This window comes from Melampsora larici-populina (genome assembly GCF_000204055.1).
Source record: "Melampsora larici-populina 98AG31 unplaced genomic scaffold MELLAscaffold_23, whole genome shotgun sequence".
Lineage (NCBI taxonomy): Eukaryota > Fungi > Basidiomycota > Pucciniomycetes > Pucciniales > Melampsoraceae > Melampsora > Melampsora laricis-populina.
This window is the reverse complement of record NW_006768787.1, coordinates 47,107-71,040: the sequence shown is the minus strand read 5'-3', so window position 1 is coordinate 71,040 and position 23,934 is coordinate 47,107. Positions and strand designations below refer to the sequence as shown.

Sequence of the window (23,934 nt, the reverse complement as noted above, 5' to 3'; positions counted from 1 at the left end):
CTAAGTGAAAAGTGAGAGAGTCGGACTAGGGATTTAGGAACGAAACGAAAAAAGTATGATGAATGTTGAAGTTCGAAGTTCGAACAAGGGATTTGGGAACGAAAAAGATGCGAGGAAGTACTCTTTGATTTGGAAGAGGATTTTTGGAAAGAAAAATCGAGAGAGGGGATTATGAATTGGATTGGATTGAGGAATTGGTGAGGGGAACAAAGACGACGAAGACACGGCTAGTTTATACGTGTGGCAAAGGTGTCGACAGTCAAAAGCTAAGATTTAACACATAAGCATTTTGAACCTTGCTCATCCTAAATTAAATATGTATTCTACGAAATTCCAAAGTCGACTCTGCGCATCCTCCCTGAGTAATCGAAAATATGCAATAGTAAGCTTTCAAATGACTCAGTGCGTATTCACGCTCAGCGTTCTACAGGGTTTTTTTGATGTCTACGTCAAGCTACACGTGTCAGAGTTAGCAAACGCGTGATTGGTTCAAGACCATCAATAACAAGGGCAACTATACGCACTTCGCAATGTTGGTCGTAAAATGTTAGAGATGTGACTACTTCTGATGCATGGAAGCCAGACTGTTCTAATTCGAACTTGTACCTTTGCAAGTAAAGATGTAGTATGTTATAAAATTTAACAGAGATATCTTGGATTGCATAATTCATCCATCTACGCTTGAGACCTCCCTCATTTCACAAGAAAAGTCATTGTATAAAGAATCCACATTATCCTGTGGTCCTCCCTGCAATCATGTCAAGCAAAAACGCGTGACACGAGAGAGTTCACACCGTATGAAGGTATGTTATGTTTACTGTGTTTCCGGTTTGAAGGGGAGTTTTATTCTTCACCAGAATTATTCACCTGCTGCATACGCTAGTACCTTTCGACTATCATTGTCTTGTCCATAATTTATGATGAGTTCCCGTCGAAACCTGATCTTCATCCCACTTCGAATCTACGATGTCTACAATGCTTGAGGATCTGTCTGAGTGTTTGATACAAGGCACTTATGAGCTGTCACAAGTTGGGGCAGGGTTTCTAACCAATCATTACAGGAGCCTTTGAACTTTTACATAGCTATAGCTTCATCATTTTCGGTTGTATGTACAAACAAATCGAGTATACCTTAGATGACTCCTGAAGATGTAAAACACATTTTGACTACATAATAGTAACAAGCCCTTACAATTTTTTTATGCCTCGTCGCCTTTCTCGTCAGGGTTTCTTTTTGATTTTAATGTTTTTCTTATCTCATCGCGGCTTTAGAATTTCTGTATAATGGAGGCACAGGCGCGGTTACTCAATATTGGACGTGCATTTTCCCGGCTACGTCCGGATGTTTGCTGCTTACATGGTTTGAAGTTGGTCTTTACCCTTTACCTTTTGCATACTACCTTTGCTAAACGGGCCTCCTATCACCTACTTTGCTTTTATTACTAATGTGTTATCCCTGTGAGGTTATGACTTCTTCTTGAAGCTCTCGGAAAACTCTCGATCCACGTTCCACCATGGATGAGGCGAATTTTACTCGGCGTATCATCTGGAGTTGAAGACTTTGCACTCTGGTATGGAGTCTAAGTCGATTACAGATGATTCGACAATTTTGTTTACTTTACGTACCGAATTGAAGGCCCTTATTGATGAAGTGAATACTGCTTGCGAAGTTGAGATCGGCAAGACTGACACAGTCCAGAACCTGCTCCATTGCCTGATCTGTCTCAATCCGGCTTGATCCGGTCACTAAGGACTGTTGAATGTTTTCATCAATGCGGCTCGAGATTATCTCTCTGTCATCAGTTTGCCTAGAGATTATCTTCAACAGTTTGCCTATTGCACGAGTCTCTTCAGAATCGGCGTTTTGCTCATCTCTTGGCCCAAATGATCTTCCCGCCCATGAAGAGCTTCAAATTCACTTGATGCTCTAGCTTGAGATATCTCGATTCGTATTATTTCGATCGATATTTTAAAACTCCTGAAGCTCTGAGTAGGATTATCATACCCAGAACCTTACATCCTGCGGTGTCTAGTATTACCTTCGAAGTAGGATCATCCTAGTTCAAACATTCGAACTTACATGTCTAATACGTAAGTTCGAAGTAAGATCATCCTATCTCCAAATTGTAGTGTCTACTAGACAATTTCAAAGCAGAATGATCCTGCTTCGAATCTGCGTTGTCTATGAGAGTCAAGCATCGGAGCGTAAGCACTCATGAGGTGTTGCAAGTAGGAACAGGGTGTCTTACCTAGCAAAACTTGAGGCTTTGAACCTTTACGTAGTTCTTCATTGCTTGCATATATAAACGAATCAAGCATCACTTTCAGATGTCTTGTAAAGATAATAAAATACATTTCAACTAACAAAAGATCAGAAAAGAAAGTCTATCAAGTGGCCCATAGATTATGAAGATCAGGAAGTTTGCTCAAATTTATAATCAGTGTGGTTGGCTGCTTAATTCCGAAGCATCCTTCTGGGGTATCCCAAGCTGCCCCTTGAGCAACAAGCTCATCTACCCGCACCAGATCCTTTTTTTTTGCGGAGGTGTACACAACAGTCATTCTCGCATTTGGCCAATTATCAAGACCATGCTTGGCTTTCTCAGCAGTTCTCAAATTGGAGAATCGGAGGACTTCGAACCATAGCTGCGCCTTTAGATTGCCTTGCGACCCCGGATTCGTGATAAATATCTCATTGATTCGGCCCCACCGATATGCCATTGGGCGGCGCCCATCTTTAGACTGATACATAACAATACTGTTCCCCTGGTGATGCTCCCAAGTTGAGTAGGATATGTCGCCATGCTTTACCATTTTTCTTTGGTTCACCATCCGTCCTAGCAATATGAGATGGGGTGGAGGAAGCGGTGTTCTAAAAATCCGGCTAGCCACAACAACATCCCCGCATCCCAACTCTTTCATACGGCGTGCCAGGTTCTCATGGGTGTCGTAATCCAGGGTCTCGGCTTTTTTTTCGTCGTAGTGATAGACAGGCTCCGCATGTTCAGGGATGCCTGTTCGAGCGTCGTATCCGGAGGTACTGCCTCGTGGTGTACCACTGGGCTCCAAGAACTTCAAAATCCTCGTAGCAATGTCTCTTGGAAGAGATTCACATAAGATTTTGACAACTGGGCGCAGGTTTTGCTCCAAGGTAAACTTCCTGAGTCTTGTCAATTCACGGGAATCTGCCATACTTTTGTCAGTGCAGACACAATCTTTTATTTAGTCGATATTATGAACTTACTAGGATGATTATTATTCGGTATTTTAGCCAATTTACCATTAAGTCTCTCAAACGACCATGCACTCCAGAAAGGCGCGGGCCCAAACCGTTGGATACATTCAGGAAGATGAAGCGCCATGTGATGATTAGGCAGGACGGGAAGTGAACTATAAAGTTTGGAATACCCATTTCGATAGCTTCGCAGATGGTATCGGAGGGATCCAATGTCGCGCTCATTCAGTTCCAATCTCCTAACAATGTTCAATACACTTACACTACAAGAAACATAACATTTTCTGGGCTGTTCCGTGAAGTCTGTAGCACCCTGGTCTTTGTCCAAGACAGAAATTATCGCAGGAATCATCATGACCTGGAAGAGAACGACCCATTCATCTGCCTTCAATTTCCCGCCCTTCCGTGTCCCTACAGTGCTAGGCACGCGTCCAACCCAGGAAGGAAGGTTTATATTTCTTGTGATATCTTGCAATGTAGCTAGGTTCTGAGGATCATCAAAAAATTTCCAACCGAGTTCATCTTCATAAGCATCTTCCAAGTCAGAGAGATCTTCATCAAATGCGTCGTCTTCTAAAAAGCTTTCTGTCTGCTCTTGCGTTGATTGATAATCCTGGGGCGCTGTCGCAGAGCAAGTATCACTTTCTAAGTTCATCTCTTCAAATGCAAACAACAATTTGTCATTGCTCTCTGCTGATAGATACCCTGGAGTTGGAGGGGGAGATGATGATCGTAGTTCCGTATCTGGGTTTTCTGATGCTGCGTCAACAGAGCAATCCTTCCAATACACATCTGGTGCTACAGTCTCCGTCTCCGAGTCTTCAACATCGCTAGCATCCCCGTTCCTTGGATCTTCAGCAGATTGTGGGTCGGACTTCATTCCAAAAGCCCTCGTGCCGTGGTTCTTGATGATACCAAGAAAGATGTTGTGCATCGGTTCTACAATTGTGTGGCTAAGAGGATCAAAATACGGAAGCTCCCATAGGACGGAGTACCGCACACCATATTCAGCAAAGATTTCCTTCCGGTGTGTTTTTGTTTTTGCATCTCTCCACGCCAAAGCCTGTTCGCGAAGTGTATGCGTGCATCGTCTTCGTTCTTTAGGAATTCGTAATAGATGTATGTCGTCTGTTCCGAGCAGACACAGTGAGCAAACATGTCGATTTGATGAATGGCCTGCCATTCCCAAAACCTTTCGTATTGCGGGAAGGTCACAGATAATGGGACCTAGCATAGCACGGATTACTCTACCATGCGTGGGATACTTGGCGGTAGAAGAAAACTTGACACCCTTCCATAGGACCTTGAGTTCTTGGACTAAGGGTGCCAGAACATGGTTCATTTGCTCTACGTCCGGTTCGGAAGGACCAGGGGTCAGCCCTACTAAAAATATGTTCTCTTGAGATGAACGGATCTCTGGTGGCAGATTCAAACAAACTAAAGCAATAGTTCCAAGAGAAATTTGTTTTGATGCAGCCTTGTTTCCATTTGCATTGAACCAATCCACATTCAAAGCAAACACCAGATTTCCGGAGGAGGACGTAAACCGCTGTCCATCTTCCCCACGAAGCGAGTGCCACATTGAAGCGTCCCGCACATCCTTCATGATCGGACCTTGCGTTTCGAAATAGTCGTCTCTCCATTCCAGCAAATCCTCGATCCCAGGTCGATTCAAAAAACGAGCTAACCAATCAGTAAAGGATACAGTCGAAAACAGCCGGCATGCTTTTGGGGTTGTCCCATCATGAATACCTGCTTCGTGTAAAAGCTGCTCTGAACATACACGGCTCCTGGGAGTAACTTGAGACGTGCAAAATGTAGGAATCTTATCACCATAGTACATCCTGAAGCATTTGGGGCAGCACACTGTTCTGCGAATCTTTGGCTCAATCCTTAGTCCATCAAGAAATGTACTCATAGCCTTTGGTAAAATGGCTGGCGAAGACTTTTTATCGGTGTTGAAGGCGGAGACTGCACCTATGACATGCAAGCAAAGCGTGGCAGCTTCCACACTGATGTTTTTGATAAGGTGTAAACATGTGATCATAAGGAAGTAAGCCAGGTCAGAAGGCTTCCAACGGCGAAACGTGTCGTAGTGTGTTGTACTATATATGCCTGCTTGTCAAAAATTTCAAAACTTCAACAAAAATTCACATAAAGATAGAATGCTATTGGAGACAAGAAGAACCCACTTGAATCTATGATTGGCCCATCCCATAACGGTTGGAAGTGGCTTTCTGTGGCTTTACGATTGAAAGGTGTTGTTTCTAAGTTCGAAGAAGCACGAGGCAAACTTGCCATGGAGGCATTTTGGGCATCGTGTGATGGCGATCGTGTATCTATCAACTGATTGCTCTCAGACTCTCAAGTATTATTAAAACTTAACAAGAGAGAATGTCTACCTACCCGAAAAATCCGAGGATAAAGAGGTTTTGTGTGCTGTGCATGTCGCGCGTGCTCCGAAGCTCTTGACATGTTTTTTGTGATTTGCAGGTCTCCAGAGCGTTCCATATACTTTAGCATTGGTCTGGGGATGTTGGTAGGTGTTTTTTTCACAGTCGGTACAGTGACAAGGTATCAGAGCCAACGTTTTCATACTTCAATCAAGGCTTTGCTTTCTTCGGTGATTGGCCTGGATGAATTAATAAATGGTATCAAAGTGAGATGAAGCGAGAAACTGTTGAATGTGAAGATGATCGCGTGGAATTTTGTATAAGAAAGTACTTGAAACCTATCTTATACAAAATGAGACGCGCATGTGGACTATTCATCCTCAGATCTGAGGATGCATACATGCTGAACATCAAAGGATATGGGATCTCAGCAGTATTCGAGCTGGCGCTCCAATGCCAGTAGATAAAGGCGCCCTCATGAGTATAAGTTTAGCGCTCATTGGAACATGCTGAGTGATGCGAAAAACTCTCCATAACACCGAAGCTAAGAACTCAAACTCCCAAGAGTGGCTACGTGCTGAGTCTCCAAGGGCAAGTTCGAACTTCAAAGCTCATTGTGATGAGGTCTTTTGAGGCTCGAAGCCCAGACCTCTCATATTCGAACTTGAGATTCGACGTTCGAAGAGCTCAAAACTTGGTGCTTGTACAGAAAAACCCTTGCTGTTTTTTTGAGTCGAAGAAATAAGCAAGACAGAAAAAAAAACTAGACAACAAAAAAATGAATTGCAATATCAAGATTATGGATTATTTTTCGGCAATTTTTGGGGTGGATTCGAGACCAAATAGGTCCTACGCAAATTGCATCGGCTGCGTTTGGATTGTGTCGCGAAGATGGCACCGAAGTTGCCTTGCAAGTGAGATTGAATCGGGCATTTAGGGGATTGAATCACGAGTTAAACACCGACATGAACTCGCAAGAATGATTGAATCGGGACAAAAGGCCCGATGTTCAGTTGCTCAGAGGGGATGCGATGCGATGATTTTATCGCACATTTGTTTGGGTCGGATGAGCGCTATACGAGTAGCTATCGGACCTCATCAGGCTGAGGTTCAGTCGCTCGTCACCAATGCAGTTTGGGATCGGAACTTAGTTTCATCGGATCTGGCAAACCACTCCTCAGTCGGACTGAGGATCCCATCGAACAACCTGGATCTGATTAGACATCGCACATCGATTCTATCGGACGCCTTGGCCCCGACTCTGCTTCGGAACACCGTCCCCGATGTGACATCGGAAAGGGCATTCCGACGTGAATTTCTTGGCGGTGATGCGAACATACACACAGACCCCACAGTGTGGTCCTTAAAACAGAAAAAAAGGATTTCCGCCTTTGACCCAGACTCTTCTGAAGACAGGATTGTAAATAAAATCCTAAATAAGGTTGATGGTGATGTTAGAAATGCAATTAAAAGCCAACTTTCTACACCATATGAATGGGATATGTTTTTAATGGTGTTCAAAGACATTTTTGAAAATACCACCATTATCTCTAAGAAAAGATATTTGAGTAAGCCAAGAAGACCTTTTATTGAAAATAGAAGCGCCTTTAGAGATGATAAAATTCAAGGTCCCTCTAGTACAAGAGTCCAGCCAAGCACATCAGAAAAGAAACCTGCTAGAGCATGCCCAAATTGCGGAAGTAAAGACCCAAAACATCAATGGAGAGGATGTAAGGATAAGAAAATAAATATGATTGAGGAAAACAGTGAAGAGAGTGATAATATGAATGATGAATTTGACTTTCAAGGAGACCAATTTTCAGGAGAGTCAAGCTCAGAAAGTGAGGAAGAAAATCATCCAAACCAACAGCAACAAAATGTATGTATGATTGATACCCACAAGAATACTGAAAAAGACATCAATATATTACAAGCAGAAGCAGATGTACCTCATTCATGGCAAGAGGACATGCATATGGGTAACATAATAGATGCAAGACTACTGAAATCAAAACCAGCAGAAGGAATGGCACATACACTAGGACATCACGCGATGGCCAGAGCTTTAGTAAACAACTGTAAAGTTCCTATACTGCTAGACAGCGGAGCATCATGCTCCATTGTAGGAAAACATTTCTTATCTGAAATTGTTCCAGACTGGCAAGAAAAAATTATGCCCAGTAGCCATGTGAAGTTCTCAGGCGTTGGTAGTAAACTCCACGCCCTAGGACTAATAAGCTTACCTATCATATTCCCACATGTTAAACAATCAATCAGATTGAATGCTGAATTTGTAGTAATGGAGAATGCAAACAATAAATATTTCATTTTAGGTGCAGAGAACTTGAGCCAATACGGATTTGACATCTTCCATAGTAAAGAAAGATATTTTACCATTGGTAATAATAACAAAAGTATTAAATTTGCCCTGATGCAACATAAAGAGATTTTGTCAATTAAACCGGACATTTCAAAAGAAACTTCAATAGCTGAAGATACAAGAAAACTTAGAGAGAAAATATTGGAAGCGGAGTTTGGACCCAATCTTACTCATAGTCAGAAAGAGGATATAATTCAAATGGTAATCAAATACAAAGATCAATTTGGTTTGGGAGAGCAACCTCTAGGAGTTATTAAGAACCATCCGGTGAAAATAGAACTCACAATAGACAAACCTTACCCTCCCATCCCAAGGAAAGGTGCATATCCAGCTAGCCCAAGAAGTAGAAAAGAAATAGAAAAACATATTGAAGAACTACTTAGTATGGGTGTAATACGAAAAGTTGGTAGTGATGAAGAAGTAGATATAACTTCACCTGTTTTGATAGCATGGCACAATGATAAATCTAGGCTTTGTGGAGATTTTCGTGCTCTAAACCAGTACACCAAGCCTGATAGATATCCTTGACTAACCTTTTTAATGCAAAACATATTACTCTAATGGATATAATGAAAGGATTCCACCAGAACATCGTGGAAATATGTAGCAGAAAGTTCCTCAGAATCATTTGTCATTTAGGAATTTTTGAATATATAAGAATGCCTTTTGGAATAAAAAATGCTCCAGCTTTCTTTCAAAGAATGATGGATACAGAATTTTCAAAAGAATTGAGGGAAGGATGGCTCAAAGTATATATTGATGATATCATAGTTTTTCACACTACATGGAAAGAACATCTAGAAGCAATGGAGAAAGTATTACTACGAGCCAAAGCCATGGGTATGACAATATCTTTAAAGAAATGCCATTTTGGTTTTGAGGAGTGTAAAGCCCTAGGCCATCGTGTATCAGGACTATGGGTAGCAGTAGACCAAAACTCTGTAGCAGCAATACTACACAAACCTTGTCCAAAAGATAAACAAGAGTTGAGTTCATTTTTAGGATTTACAAGCTACTACAGAGCTCACATTCCAAACTTTGGAATCATTACTCGTAGCCTCTACAAACTTTATGCTAAGGGCGTAGTTTTTGAAATGACAAAGGAAAGAATTGACGCAGTGAATAAGATAAAACAAATACTTACAACAGCACCAATATTGTTTCACCCTGACTTTGAGAAACCTTTTAAACTTTATGTTGACGCATCAATTGAAGGACTAGGAGCAGCACTCCACCAAACACAAATAATTGACGGAAAACCAAAGGAAGGACCAATTGTCTTTATATCTAGAAAATTAACAGACACTGAAAGTAGATACTCTTCACCCCAACTAGAAGCCTTAGCACTAGTTTGGGCATTAGAAAAATTACACTACTACCTTGATGGTAGCTACTTTGAAGTACTTACAGATTGTACCGGAGTGAGATCTCTAACAAATCTCAAATCCCCAAGTAGACACATGTTGAGATGGATGATGGCAATACAAGAGTATAAACCATTTATGACAATTACACATAGACCAAGGAAATTCCATAACAATGCTGATGGACTGAGTAGAATGGCATTGCCAAATGATTCCAGTAATCCAGCATGGGAACCGGAAGAGATGGAAAGAGACATTCCAGTGATGGGAATTAGTTTATGTGAATTATCTGAAGAATTTTTTGATGAAGTAAAAGCCAGTTATGAAAAAAATAGTAACACAGCTAAACTTACCAGGATATTGTCTGCACGTAATACTGATTTGAAGCTGTCAAGCACACTTGAGCAACCTTGGAAAGATGGATTAGCTCAAGGAAAAATTTCACTCGAATCTGACCTGATATACTTTAGAGAAAAGCATACAGCGGTTTTGGTAATAATAGCTACTGAACACATTCAACAAACATTGCACGTATGCCATGATGAATTTATGTCAGGACACCTATCAGAAGACAGGACAGTAGACAGAATCAAAAACACAGCTTGGTGGCCAAACTGGAGACAAGATGTTGAGGAATATGTAAAGACTTGTGAAAGATGTCAAAAAGCAAATAAAGCTACAGGGAAAAGATTTGGGTTACTTCAAAGAATAGAAGAACCAACTTACGCGTGGGAAGTCATTAACATGGATTTTGTTACTGGTCTTCCGCCATCATTAATCAATAATTACAACTGTGTACTGGTTATTGTGGACAGATTTTCAAAAAGAGCGAGGTTCTTGCCATGCTACAAAGAAGCAACAGCAATGGAAATTGCACTACTTTTCTGGGAAAGAATAATAAGTGATGTAGGATTGCCACGAATTATCATCAGTGACAGAGACCCAAAATTTACTTCTGAATTTTGGAAAAGTCTACACACACTTATTGGAACAACTTTAGCTCTTTCCACTGCGTACCATCCACAGACTGATGGTCTCAGTGAAAGGAATATTAGTACCTTAACTGAAATCATCAGAAGGTATTGTACTGAGGGACTCTGTTACACAGATAAAGATGGACATACACATGACTGGCATACATTACTACCAGCTTTGGAATTAGCATATAACAGCAGCATACATAGCACAACAGGAAAGAAACCTTTTGAAGTGGAAAGAGGGTATTGTCCTAGATTACCAAAAGACCAAATTAAGAATAAGAATGTTGAATTTCATCCAACTTCTCTAAGTTTCTTTGATATGCTGGGTAAAGCAAGAGCTCGAGCAGCTCAGTGTATTGAAGATTCTGTGACTTATAATCAAGAGAGGTGGAATAAAACTCACAAAGAACCTAAATTTGTAGTAGGAGAACAAGTTCTACTATCCACCACAAACTTTACCAATCTGCAAGGACCCAAGAAACTTCAAGACCAATTTGTTGGACCATTTGTAATATTAAAATTCCATGGAAGCAATGCTGTAGAAGTAGCATTGACAGAGGAATTTGGTAGAAAACATCCGGTATTTCCAATATCATTAATAAAGAAGTTTCACGCTTCTGACAAAAGCAAATTCCCCGACAGAGAAATACCCAAGAAAACTCCTATCAGGTTTGATACTGAAGGAGAAAAGATTTTTTCACATATAATAAAACAAAGAGATACGCAAGTTAACGGTAAATCTACTACACTCTACCTTGTGAGATATAAGAATAGGAGTGCAGACAAGGATGAATGGCTACCAGCAGATAAAGTACCCAATAACAAAACTACCTTGCGAGAATTCAGAGCCCAAAAAAGAGCTCATAAACCTTCTGAAAAGAAGTAATGACCTCCTTTGAGGGTGGGGAATGTCAGCCCTGGGTACATATGTATGTACCCAAAGACTAACTTGTAACATAGATAACCACTTTCAGACAACTAATTACATGTACATACAGCTTCTAAAACACATGTAACATGTAATAAAATACATATAAACATTAATTACATATACACGTACATGTAAAATCATATGTAATATGTAATCAAACATTATTTACAACTCATAACTCAGTATCAAGAGTGAAAATGCTTATACTACATAATATACATAACAGGTATATGTAATTATGTAGCATTAGTGATAACCATATTAAACCCTAAAACCACAGTAGTGATATAAGCAAATATCACCACAGCTAGGTTTGGAGAGAAGAGTATATAAACCTCTTCTCTCTCAGCCTTCAGAGATTTCCTCCCCAAGCAATTATTACACACCACTTTTAAGAACCATTAAAGTTCTACTGAAGTAAAATCAAGAGTCTTATAAATATAAGACTAGTGATATCTTCATTACTTTAATCTGTTCCTTGATTAAAAGTAAGTAATACCTTCACTCCTTCTGGATCCTCTACTTCCCCCAAGTAGGAACTATTTTAGGTTGGTGACCTTCCAACAACCCAAGGCTAGTGACCTACATACAAGTACTTTCAGGCTGGTGACCTTAAGAACAACCATACACAGGGGGAAAAATAAAAGCTCACATAGATGTGAGCAGAGGGTAACTTCCTGATAACTCCAAAAATGTTTCAATTTCCTTCAGATTCTTTCAATTCACCATTTTGGTGGTGCCAACGTGCTCAGCCTGTAATACTTAGGTATTGCTTGAGTTTGCTAAAGCATGCTCATCTTAATCTTGGGTGAGCCTTTCTTGAGCATGGATGAGTGCTCAGGACCCAGCTGACACATCACTGTATACTCAGAATCACCTTCAGAAGGGTCCAAAGGATGTCACTGAGTATTGGCTGAGGGGCCACTCAGCTAGTCCTAAGTGGCATTCCTGGGATTGGAAGTATCCAAAGGATTTCACTCAGTATTGGCTGAGGGGATGTCCAGTTCAGCACAGCTGCTCAGCTAATCCTCAGTGGTATTCCTGGGAGCAGGAGGATCCAAAGGATGTCACTGAGTATTGGCTGCGGGGCTGCTCAGCTAGTCCTCAGTGACATTCCTGGGATTGGTATCAGAAGTATCCAAAGGATGTCACTCAGTATTGGCTGAGGGGATGCTCAGTTCAGTGCAGCTGCTCAGCTAGTCCTCAGTGGTATTCCTGGGATCAAGAGGATCCAAAGGATGTCACTGAGTATTGGCTGAGGGGCTGCTCAGCTAGTCCTCAGTGGCATTCCTGGGATCAGAAGTATCCAAATGATGTCACTGAGTATTGGCTGAGGGGCTGCTCAGTTCAGCACAGCTGCTCACCTAGTCCTCAGTGGCATTCCTGGGATCAGAAGTATTCAAAGGATGTCACCGAGTATTAGCTGAGGGGCTGCTCAGTTCAGCACAGCTGCTCACCTAGTCCTCAGTGGCATTCCTGGGATCAGAAGTATTCAAAGGATGTCACCGAGTATTAGCTGAGGGGCTGCTCAGTTCAGCACAGCTGCTCACCTAGTCCTCAGTAGCATTCCTGGGATCAGAAGCATCCAAAGGGATGGTTCCCATTGTGTTTTTCACGTTTGGTTGGGTCTCTCACCGCTCAATCACATTTGGTCACTTGACTGTGCAGGCTGAGCATTGGAGGGCCCGACATGACCTGAGCAGATGAGCTAGCCCTCCCTCAGGCTTCTTGGCTAAGGGATAAAGCCTGAGGAAGGCCTAACCCATCTGCTCAGGCCATGCTGACCATTTGATCAGATGATGAGCTGAAAGAAAACTGGAGGAAAATTGGAAGAAAATTGGAAACAAACTGGAAACAATCTTGGAGAAACCTCCAAACTTTATCTGCTCACATCTATGAGAGCTTCTATTTTTCCCCCTGTGATAAGTTGGTGACTTTAAGAACAACCAGTGTAGTGACCTTATTTCACTCTTTAATCAGTTACTTAAAGATTAAAGGAAGGACTGTGGGATCCATCCTTCATTAATTATAACATTTATATATTATAATGACAAACCTCATTTTCAGGAGTCTCTTAACTGTAGTCTGTCTGGATTTATCCAAACAGACCAGCCTTTCCCCTTTCCTCTTTTCATTCTAGTCTTATTTTATTGTAATTACATTATAATTGAAATATAAACTTTATACATAAAAGTAATACTACCCCTCCTGACCCATTTAGTGAGCCTAGAGTTCTCAAATAAGTCCTCTACCCTCACAGATATAGTCAATATATTCAACCGGTCTTCTACAGGAGGTTACGAGAGTAATCCTTCCTCAGGGTGAGTCTGTAAGGTCTACTTCAAATCTATAAGATTAGTATCGTCTTATAGATTATCAGATCTGAGAACTATCTTCGACTAGTTGATTGGATGGTAAGAAAGGAGTTTTAACTAAATCGTAGCTTGCTAGTGAACTCTTTTATAAGATGTGTAACAATAAAAGATAACACGGAAGATAACAACAATAAGAGGACTTTGTAACAGTTGAGTTAAGAAGTTCTGATATAGATGAAATCGGCTGGTGTTTTGAATTGTTATAGAAGTCTTTTAAAAAGGTTTTCTAGAAAGTAAATTTAGTTGGTGTTATTCGGGATGGGGATTATTATCAAACCGAGAAAGAACCTGGTTTTTATATCCTGTGTTCTTGTTCGGTTTGACGCGTATTCGTCTTTCTTAGTTGCTTGGTCAGGATTTGAATAGGTAGGGGAAGGGTCCTGACTGGTTGCTTCGTTTCGTTTTAAACGAAGGCCTGGTCAGGGTTTTTCCCTTTATCGTAGTTCTGGCCAAGCCCTGAGTTGGTCTTCTTTAGTCAACTCAGTCTTGGTTACGACTGGGTTTGCGCCTGGCCATGATGCTTGTCATGGTCAGGGTTTTTATTCTATTCACTCTTGAAACTGGAGTGTGAGATGTGATCGCTTCGAGGTATCTTATGATCCTTGAAGTTTTAATGTTTTTTACATGGTTTTTAATTTTGTTATGTGCGTATGGGCTTTTTGTCCTCCTAGGGGTATGTGTTCTTACCTCTAGGTTGACATTACTTCCAATTTTCCAATTTGGTGTTTTGTGGACTTTCTTGTCATGTTTTTCCTTCATCGCTTCTTGAGACACTTGCATTGAATCCTTCAATTATTTCTGAACTCCATTCAACTGTGCTAATCTAAGCTCAACTGAAGGTAGGCACTGGTCGCCAGTAGGTACGTCGGTGAAACTAACATTGAATCCGTAATTTGCTTTGAAAGGTGACATTCCAATGGCTACATGATCATTATTATTGTACGAAAACTCGGCCATTGGCAGCAGTGAGCACCAGTCGTCTTGTTTATAAGAAGTGAAATGACAAATATATTGCTCAACTGCTTTGTTAGTGATTTCGGACTGTCCATCCTTTTGTGGGTGGTACGCGGTTGACAATTGAGTGATTATGCCTAGCCTTCGATTCATATCTTTTGTCAGTTTTGAGATGAAAACATTACCTCTGTCTGATGTAATTGACTGCGGTGTTCCATGTAATTTCCAGATGTTCTTAATCATCAATTTAGCAAGTTCGTCCGAAGTGATGGTTTCCCTACAAGGTACAAAGTGTGCCATCTTTGTTAGACGGTCAACCACCGTTAGGATACTATCATTACCATCAGATTTGGGAAGATCTGTTATTAAATCGTAACAGATGTCTGTCCACGGTCCACTGGGAATAATTGAGATTCATAATCATTGGCTTATAAATTCATCTAGACTTCTTTGCTTCATCATATTACACTTGTTACTGTAAGATGTATGACGTCAATGTTTAACTTCGTTATAAAAGACTCTTGTGTGCTGTTTACCTAGATTCTTTTTCTTCATCGAACTTAAACATTTCTATTCGTACAATCTTCATTTCATCTCAGATTGTTCTCATTCAGTTTGGTCAAGTGCTCAGCTTCAATAAGCTGATTACCTGACTCTTACAGGTAAAATCCACTTTAAGTGGAATTGGGAGAGGATTGAGACTTCCAAATGGCTTGGTTGTTCTTGATTTGACACGTTGACATGACTGGCATCCATCAACATATTGATTGACAAATGACTTCATTGATTTCCAATAGTAGCCACGCTTGACTAATGCTAAGGTTCTCATCCTTCCCGGGTGTCCAGCCAGCCGACTATCATGTCGTGATTGTAAAATTTGAACTTTGAAATTGTTGTCATTTGGTATCACAATCTTGTCTTTCAAATAAAGGATGCCATTGGTGCTTGAGTAGTCCTTTAGGAATTTTGACGTCCATCCTTCCCGGGTTAGTTGCAGAATTTCACATAATTTCGGATCTGATTTTGATTTGAGTCTGATTTCATTTAGTATTTGTTCATCTTTCCATATAAGGTTGCCTTCATCTTCCATCTTCTGTTCCTCTAGATTGAATTCACTAATCTGCACACTGGGGTCAATATTTTCTTCCACCATCCAAGAACTCACAAGGTCTAACTTGTCAATGAAGGCATCAGCCGGTAAGTTCTGTGGCTTCAATAGTTGTCCAAAAGTGAACTTTTCGCCCTCATTCGGCATGAGATCCGGTCTTCGCAATAATGCATCAGGTTTTGTGGATTGCTTACCCGCTCTAAATCTAATTTCAAAGTCGAAACTACCCAAGACCTCTGCCCATCTCGCTTGTCTCCTAGTTAATTCTTTAGTAGTCATTAAGGACTGCAAGTTCTTATGATCTGAATAAACTATCACATTGAGTCTATTAGGATTGCCCTCGAGATATTGTCTCCATTCCTTCAAGGAAGCTACCACTGCCAATAATTCCTTATCAAAAACTTCGTAGTTTTGTTCAGCTTGAATTAAGGAACGTGAAAGAAATGCCACAGGGTGTAATTCCCCATCACCATCTGAGATCTGAGATAAAACTGCTCCAAGTGCGTAATCAGAACAATCACATTTGAGTACAAAAAGTTTATAAGGGTCTGCTATTTTAAGAATTGGGGCGGTAGTAAATGCTTCCTTCAGGTCCTGAAACGCTTTCTGTCTTGCTTCGGTCCAACTGAAAGGAGTGTCTTTTTGTGATAATTTGTGTAATGGCCATGCAATTTTTGAGAATTGACCTATAAAGTGTTGGTAGAAGTTTGCGAGCCCGATAAAAGTTTGTACTTCAGATACATTCCGAGGTACTGGCCATTCAGTGACTGCTTTAACCTTGGTTTTATCCATCTTAATTTGATTTTCAGATATGATCAATCCCAGGTAAGATATTTCTTTCTGTGAAAATTTGCATTTTTCCGGCTTTAACCATACACTAGCACCTTAGCGGCGGGCGCCGCTGTCAACATGCCAAGTTTTGTTGTTTGTCTTGGTTTGTAACATCAAGCTTATCATGGATTCCCCTCAAGTTCATTGCAACATAAACACATAAATTATATTAATACAACTAAAAATACTCATCTTTTTTGTCTCTGACATTGTCATCATATCAACCAAAACACACAAAGGGATTTGAAATGATGAATAAAGAACCCAGGCCAAAACCAAATTAAAAAGGTATTCAATGAAACACTATCTGAGTTATGATTACAGACTCAGTTTAGATACTTGATGTTGACTTTTGTTGTTTCTGTACGGATATCACATTCATGATTCAAGGTAGATTTTTCCAAAAGGTATGAGTTCATCAGGGTGTGCTGTTGTGTTTGAAGATAATTTGATTGATTCATGAAGTCCAAGATATCCATGAGTTGGATCAATTGTATCGGTGATGTGGAATCCAAATGCAATGAATTAATGCTTCTTTGATTCTATCCAGCTCAAAAGATGAAGTTGGGGGTTATACAGATAAGATTAAATTTTGTACCAAATTTGGGGCTACTGGCAAAGTTTATGAGCATCAGAAGTGATACATGAATGCGTATAAGAAAATATTCAAAGATGTTGTTAAAAAAGGATGTCTTGAAGAGATAGAGATGGGAAAAAAGATAGACAACATGTTAAGCTGAAGATTGATAAAGAAGTCGAAAAATGTAAAAATGTAAGAAAAATATGAAAAAAATGCTTCTACAAATCAAACAGTCTGCTTTAAATTCAAGATGATCTAAAAACAATCGGTAGGACCTAAATAGAAACATGATCGAGTGGGGAAATAAAGTCATTCATTAGTTCATGTTGACCAAGAAGCTCTCAAGAAAGAAAAACTTACAATAAAGGTGATTAAGCTACCGATGATGATTGCATAAAAGACACCATAGGTGGCCACAATCTTTCGTCTTTGAGCTATTTGCTTGAACAAAAAGATTGGAGGTCGGATCTGTTTACTTGGTCTCAACCAGACTGTTTGATGTCACATCATCAGCATCAGTGAAGACATAGAAAAAATTGTAAGAAAACGTAAGTACTCACATAACATTGTCAGATGTGATCGGTTCGAGAATGGAATCAAGAGTGGAACCGATAAGATGATCAACACAAAGTGACATGTTAACAGATCCGCACTAAACAATGACATCTGTAAAGAAGAGCATGTATATCAGTCTCATTCCCAATTAGATCACTCAAAAAAGATACAAACCTCGACGATCTTGAAAATGAATTCTTGCACAGGCTGTGACCAAGCGTGCGCTCCCAATTTCCGACCATACCATTTCCCAGTCCACCAAGCTCGATTAGTCTCATCGTGCTTAAATTCTGTAGACAAAAAGCAAGCAATCAAGAGCTTAAACAACGCTCTTTGAATCGCGATAGTGGCAATCATTCCAAGGACAGCGTGCGAGATGTTCCAAACCATAGGAGCCAAGATTTCTCATAACGAGATCACTTTCCAACCCGGTCTAGGAACGTCTGTCGAAAGCTTTTCAGAAGGTAAACCTAATCTTGTCTTCTTGAATCCAGTAATTTGAGTTCTAGATAATCGACAGCATCCAATCCAAGAATTTGCATGCGATCGACTGTTTGCTCTACACGTCCACCTCAAAAACTCTTGATAATCAATGATGAAGTCTGTAAAACTGAATTGATGTGGGTTAAAGATCAAAGGAGCCAAACAAGTGCCAGGACGGAGATCCAAAAGTATAGAATCGATGGAATCCAAAGACTCACGGTGACATATAACAAAAGGCACAACGTTCGCATCCCTATATAGATACTCAGTCCAGCAAAACGTGAGTAAAGAATTGCGAATGAGATTTGTGTGGTCGCAAATCCACGTCCAGTTGCAATGTATCGCGCTCCATTGAACGTCATGTCGGTCAATAAGGCATGTGGTTGAATCTGGGTACTAAAGACCTCAAAGACGGGTGACAAGGATCCCAGTTGTTTTCCAAGTCGGATTAAGCCGAGATTACCCCTCGTTCAGTCAACTCTTGCAAGAACAGTGGCAGGAAATCTATAAAATCAATACACATAAGTATCGAATTGAGAGTGGTTCGTGCGCATGAATAACTTAACCATCAAGAAAACGATAAAGATAGACACGATACATCGCTTGATCCAATCGTATGTGGGAACGAAGTTGTAAAAATCGGGCAAAACAATGAATTGACCTTCTGAATTGTGTTTACAAATTGTCAGTGAGGAATTCAATGTACCTAGGAATACCATCGTGAACATGAAACCTTGAACAGCAAAGATGATCTGGTCGGGTAAAGATTACGTGTCAACTCGCCGCATATGAGGATATCAAATGGAGAGATGGGACTTACGAGAATCTTATTCATGTGAAATCCAGGATGAGCATAATAAAATGTAAGAAGTCGATCAAGGGGCAGTTGGGTTCCGAAGTACTACCAAACGGATCCATACCTGCGTAAATATCTTCAGAGAGATATAAACCTTTTTGAGCCTTTGCACCGCCTCTTCGAGTCGTCATAAAGATGGCATTAAGGAAATTGGGATGCACTTAATGTAGCTTTCCCCCAATGAATGATAACGATCTGTCAGCGAGTGTGCCAAAGATTTGTTCTTTTCCAGTTGCAACACCACCGAGAACACCAATGTTTTCTGAGAAAATGTATTCTCTTGCTCCGACAATCGCAACAGGAAACTTGGTGAATTCTTTTGCACCAGTCGATAAGTACGGTGATCGGTTGGAAACATAAAAATCTTCAAATTCTCCAAGCATGTTACAAATCTCGAGATACTCTTTAAGATAATTATCCTGATGACCATCGATGAACGCAGAGTAAATTTGAGTCTCCTCCTTCTTTACGTTGGTTGTCTTTGTATAGACACACAATGTTGATATCAGGATAAGCTCTCAGTAAAAACTCGGTGTTTTTGACTTCCTCCTTGCTGAATTCAAAGTATCGTTGCATAGAGACCACAAATTGAAACGTTTGCCTGGCCATCCGCTCCAACGTGCGTTCTAACTTGTCCGGATTGTCACCGTAAAGCTGTAAAATGTTGGGGTTTTCGACTCGATAGAGGAGCTTGATGGCTTTGGAGTAGTTCATGAACCCGGTTACCGTTTGATACGATGTCTGAGCGCGAAGAGATGCCCAAATTCGAGTTCGAAGAGTGTATTCGGGTGTAGCAGACTTGAAACCGATGGTATAAAACGGAATATCATTCGACTTCTTCTTCTCGACCTTTTCATTGCTTGAACTCGTGATATCTTGTCCATTGGCAGATGCATAAGACGGGAATCTCCTCGGCCAAGATTTTTGTCTCCTGTACAAAATTGTCCCATTCGACTGGGTGAAGTTGCTTAGATACTCCAAAAGGGTGACCCGAGCATTTTGGTCTTCTTCAATCTTTCTAAGCGAAAGCAAAATCTTTTTGGAATAATGCAGTGTTGGAACGGTAAAGGTAGGCATAACATCAATAGGAAATGGTCAAGGGATGGAGGTAATTGAATGATATTGAGGATGACATTAGGTCAGTTAAATGTGATCAGAGCAACAAGGAGAAGAAAGACATACAAAGATTGAGCAACAAATGAAATTTGTCTTTTGGCCTCACTCCCAGGAGGAGAGAATTCGGCCTTTAGCCCTATATCCTTGTGAGATCAAGAACATCAGTCAATAGATCAGTATTCCAGAAACATGGACCAAAAGAAAAAAGACAAGAACATACATAAAGAAGATGTTGGACATAGTCAATGCTCAGTAAATGCTCACAATACATCAGAATGATATCGCATCAGATTGATGATGGTGTTCCAAATCTGATATACAAGACCATAAGCTTAGTAAGCAACCCCAGTTTATGAATTTAGCAAGGAGAGGGTTATGGAAAATGGCTGGGACAGGGAAATTAAGTGCCTGCAAATAAGACTTATCAAGGGCCTAGGGGTTTAATCCAGTTTTGCCGAGAAACATGGTCGTGCCTTTAGTTTTATGATTTTGCTTCCTCAATATCTCTAAGACTTCTTTCACAACAGCTTCATGATCAACTCCCGGTTGGGTATAAATGAGTATGTCGTCCTGATAAGCTGTGACGTCTCTTCCAATGTGAGCTTTAAATATATCTTGAATAAAATATTGAAAGAATCTGGGGGCTCCAGTTGGTCCGAATGGCATTGTTAACGGCTCGAATTGACCTCTTTTGCATATGAAAGCAAGTTTTGCCTCATCACCTTCTCTGACTCATAAATTGTTGTAGCCGTTTCTCATGTCAAGACTGGTGAATTGGTCCGCGTTCAATAGACTGTCTATTAACTCCATTGTCAGCGGTAAGGGATATTTGTTCTTGACTGTTACCGCATTGAGTTTACGGCAATCAAAACATGGCCATAGACTCCCATCCTTGTTTCCCGTGAACAATACCAGAGCGGCCCACGGAGAAGTCGTCCTTTGTATGGTTCCGTTTGCAAGTCCTTTATCTAGCATTTCGTCCAGTACCGCACTTTCTTTGGGAGATAACGGGATGACTCTTCCCACCTGAGGTGTTGCGTTTGGGACCAGATCAACCCTAAAGTGGTACGGTCGATGCGGAGGTAAGATGTTGGACTTGCTTTTCTCAAACATATCAAGGTAGTCGTGATAGGATTTCGGGACTAAGTCGGTGGCTGACTGTTCAGGCTTGCCTTTGTTTTGATTAGCAGTCAGTCTAGCCAATACATTCCATGAGGCCTTCATTGTATTCAATTGCGGTTGGAGTTTTCCTGATGATTTCAGCATTTGAGAGTAAAGTTTTGTCCTTAGCGGTCGAATTGTGGGTCTCGTAATTGTTCCTGCTGGTTTCTGTAGAAGGTATGTCTGCTTTTTCAGTTTTTCTTGGGGTGTTTTTACAATTTTGTTAACAGACTCACTCTGAGGGGGTATTAACGAGTCATTACTGATCTCTACCCCCATGTCACTTTTCCTAGCTTTCCTCTCCAGTTCCTCGTCGAGGTCTATCGAGGTGTTTTTCGGATTGGACAAAGACGCACATGTGGGATCTGCAGGTGATCGGGCTTCTTCCTTGTTCTTTTCATTTGTCGGTGTCTGGTTTTCAAGTTCTAGAGGGTGTTTAAGCTTGCAAAGAGCTTCTTTGATGCATAACTCAGGATTTGAGAAATACTCACATTGTGGGGGTTTTGACGAGTCATTACTGAGCTCAACCCCCGTGTCACTGTGCCTAGCATGCCTATCAGGCTCCACGTCCGGGTCCATCAAGGCTATTTGCGGCTTTGACATTTCAATGTGATTGATGTTCTTCCTGATTTCACTTCCTTTCCAGTTAATTGAATGATAATTTCTTTTAATGCATGGCATTCCAAGAATTACATTGTATTTGTCGCGTAGTTGAGTGATAATAAAAGTGGTTAGTTGATTTTCTTCATTTACAATATAATCACCTGTGTGAGTAATTTTTGATTTGTGTCCGCTGAATCCAGTGACACTGTGATAATTGGGCAAGGGATCAGTGTGGAGTTTGTGTCTTTCCACAAAATTGAGACTCATGGCCTCATGGGTCGCACCACTGTCTATTAAAGCTCCAGCGGTCAGGGTTGTGTCAGAATTAGGGTCGTGGAGTTGGATGCTTTCAATGATACAAGTATCTTTCATTTCAAGACTATCAATAACTCCAACTTCAGCTCCTAAACCAGATTTGCTTGGGGGAGGTACAACTATCACTCCCAAGCATCTCCATTTTTTGACACTTCCGACCTCCCTTCCTCCTTTTCCTTTCCTTTTACTTCAGACAATTGGCTATCTAATTCTGCTACTCTTGCTCATAATCTACTCATTTCACTTCCTCTGCCGCCTCCCCCTCTAAATCCTCCATTTCCTCTACGTCTCTTTGCCTTTGGACAGTTTCCTATGAAGTGTTCTAAACTTTCACAGCTGTAGCATGCTCCTGTTGAGCCACGTCGACTGTACTTGTTGGATGAAGCATTGAGACGGTACGCTGAGCAGTCCATAGCATTGGGGTCTGTGGTCGTGGTGTGTGGAGTAGTAGGCGGTATGGATGTATGAGTCAACTCGTTGTGGCGCTTATGAAGTTTGTTGTTGATTTTAATAGCCATATGCGCCATTTTTCAACCTCTTCAAACTGCTCATTAATCATGTAGATTGCAATTTCCGGTTTAAGGCCTTGTTTGAATTGAGATATAAGAATGCTTTCAAACCATTTAACCACAAGTGATAATTCAGAGAAGCATATCCAGTAATCTGATACCAATCGAGTTTGCTTCAGAGCTCGGATTTCCCTTTCAGCTTTAGATACTTGCTCAGTGTCGAAAAAGGTTGCCCGGAATGATTGAGTGAACTTAGACCAATTGACCAAATGAGTTCGTTCTGGGTCGAGCAGTTGGTCAGTTAAGGCTTGACTCCAGATGCTCACTTTCCCAGTCATGTAGGATAACGCGAACGTCACTTGCGATTGCTTGTCAGCAAAATTAGACGCATTCATTTTCATGTACAGTCCAAGCTGGTTCATGAACACTTTGGCTTTGGGTCCTTTAGATCCGTCAAACTTATCCGGCGTTGTGATCTTAGGAGGCTTGGGCACAGAGGCTTGGACTGGGACCTGAGGATGGGTTACAGGAGGTGCTGAACTTGTTGCATGAGATTGACCCATGTTTTGGTTTAACTTGAGTTGTGCTAGTTTTTGAGCCAACTTGTGGCTCCGGGCATTAGCTTCTTGACGTTCAGTCTCAGCTTTCGTCCGGAGTTCTGTTTCTTCATTTAATCTTGTATTCATTAAACTTAACTCCTTCATGACATCCTCCAGAGTGATATTAGACATCCTTGCTTCAGATGGAGATTCTACAATATCCTCGAATATGTCTGAAGTATGACTAGTAGAATCAAGACTTGTAGAAGTCGGGCTCTGAGGTAGCGTGAAGTCCGGCGTTGTGAACTGAATGTGATCTCACACAGTAATGATTACTTGAACTATTGGCGATAGAGTGATTTACGCTTTTGATTTAATAATGTTCTCTTGAATCTTGCTTTTGAAACTTTGAAGATCAATCTTCCTATAACTACTTGATTTCTAATCAATTAACTTTAACTTTATTTATGAATCTTCTTGGTCTTCTATGTTTCGAAATTTACTCAATCTTCTTCCTTATTCTCTAGCTTCCTTGGATTCCAAAAGGATAGACGTTACAATATGTAAGGACTCAAACAGGCGTGTAGGAATGCAAGGCGCTAAAGATAACTCTGTAATGGTATTTGGATTGTAACGTGAGGATGCACAGGCGATCCTTGAGCCAGA

At 40.8% G+C, this 23,934-nt stretch overlaps 3 protein-coding genes across 3 annotated transcripts; all 3 read right to left on the bottom strand.

Moving 5' to 3' along the window:
• Positions 1-2,737: 2,737 nt before the first annotated feature.
• On the bottom strand, positions 2,738-5,536 carry MELLADRAFT_107337 (uncharacterized protein; the record flags this gene model as incomplete). The annotated part of the gene is made up of 4 exons (XM_007410947.1): positions 2,738-2,872; positions 3,594-4,139; positions 5,019-5,350; positions 5,428-5,536. 4 exons carry the CDS (start codon positions 5,534-5,536, stop codon positions 2,738-2,740), a joined length of 1,122 nt encoding a protein of 373 aa, XP_007411009.1.
• Positions 5,537-17,452: 11,916 nt separating this feature from the next.
• On the bottom strand, positions 17,453-18,076 carry MELLADRAFT_36688 (family 48 glycosyltransferase; the record flags this gene model as incomplete). Its single annotated transcript, XM_007410946.1, has 3 exons — positions 17,453-17,622; positions 17,692-17,797; positions 17,861-18,076. The coding sequence occupies 3 exons, from the start codon at positions 18,074-18,076 to the stop codon at positions 17,453-17,455; spliced, it is 492 nt and encodes a 163-aa protein (XP_007411008.1).
• A 567-nt stretch (positions 18,077-18,643) lies between these two features.
• On the bottom strand, positions 18,644-20,412 carry MELLADRAFT_87779 (family 48 glycosyltransferase; the record flags this gene model as incomplete). The annotated part of the gene is made up of 8 exons (XM_007410945.1): positions 18,644-18,673; positions 18,736-18,921; positions 18,990-19,070; positions 19,120-19,129; positions 19,218-19,480; positions 19,521-20,043; positions 20,208-20,284; positions 20,362-20,412. The coding sequence occupies 8 exons, from the start codon at positions 20,410-20,412 to the stop codon at positions 18,644-18,646; spliced, it is 1,221 nt and encodes a 406-aa protein (XP_007411007.1).
• Between the last annotated feature and the right edge of the window lie 3,522 nt (positions 20,413-23,934).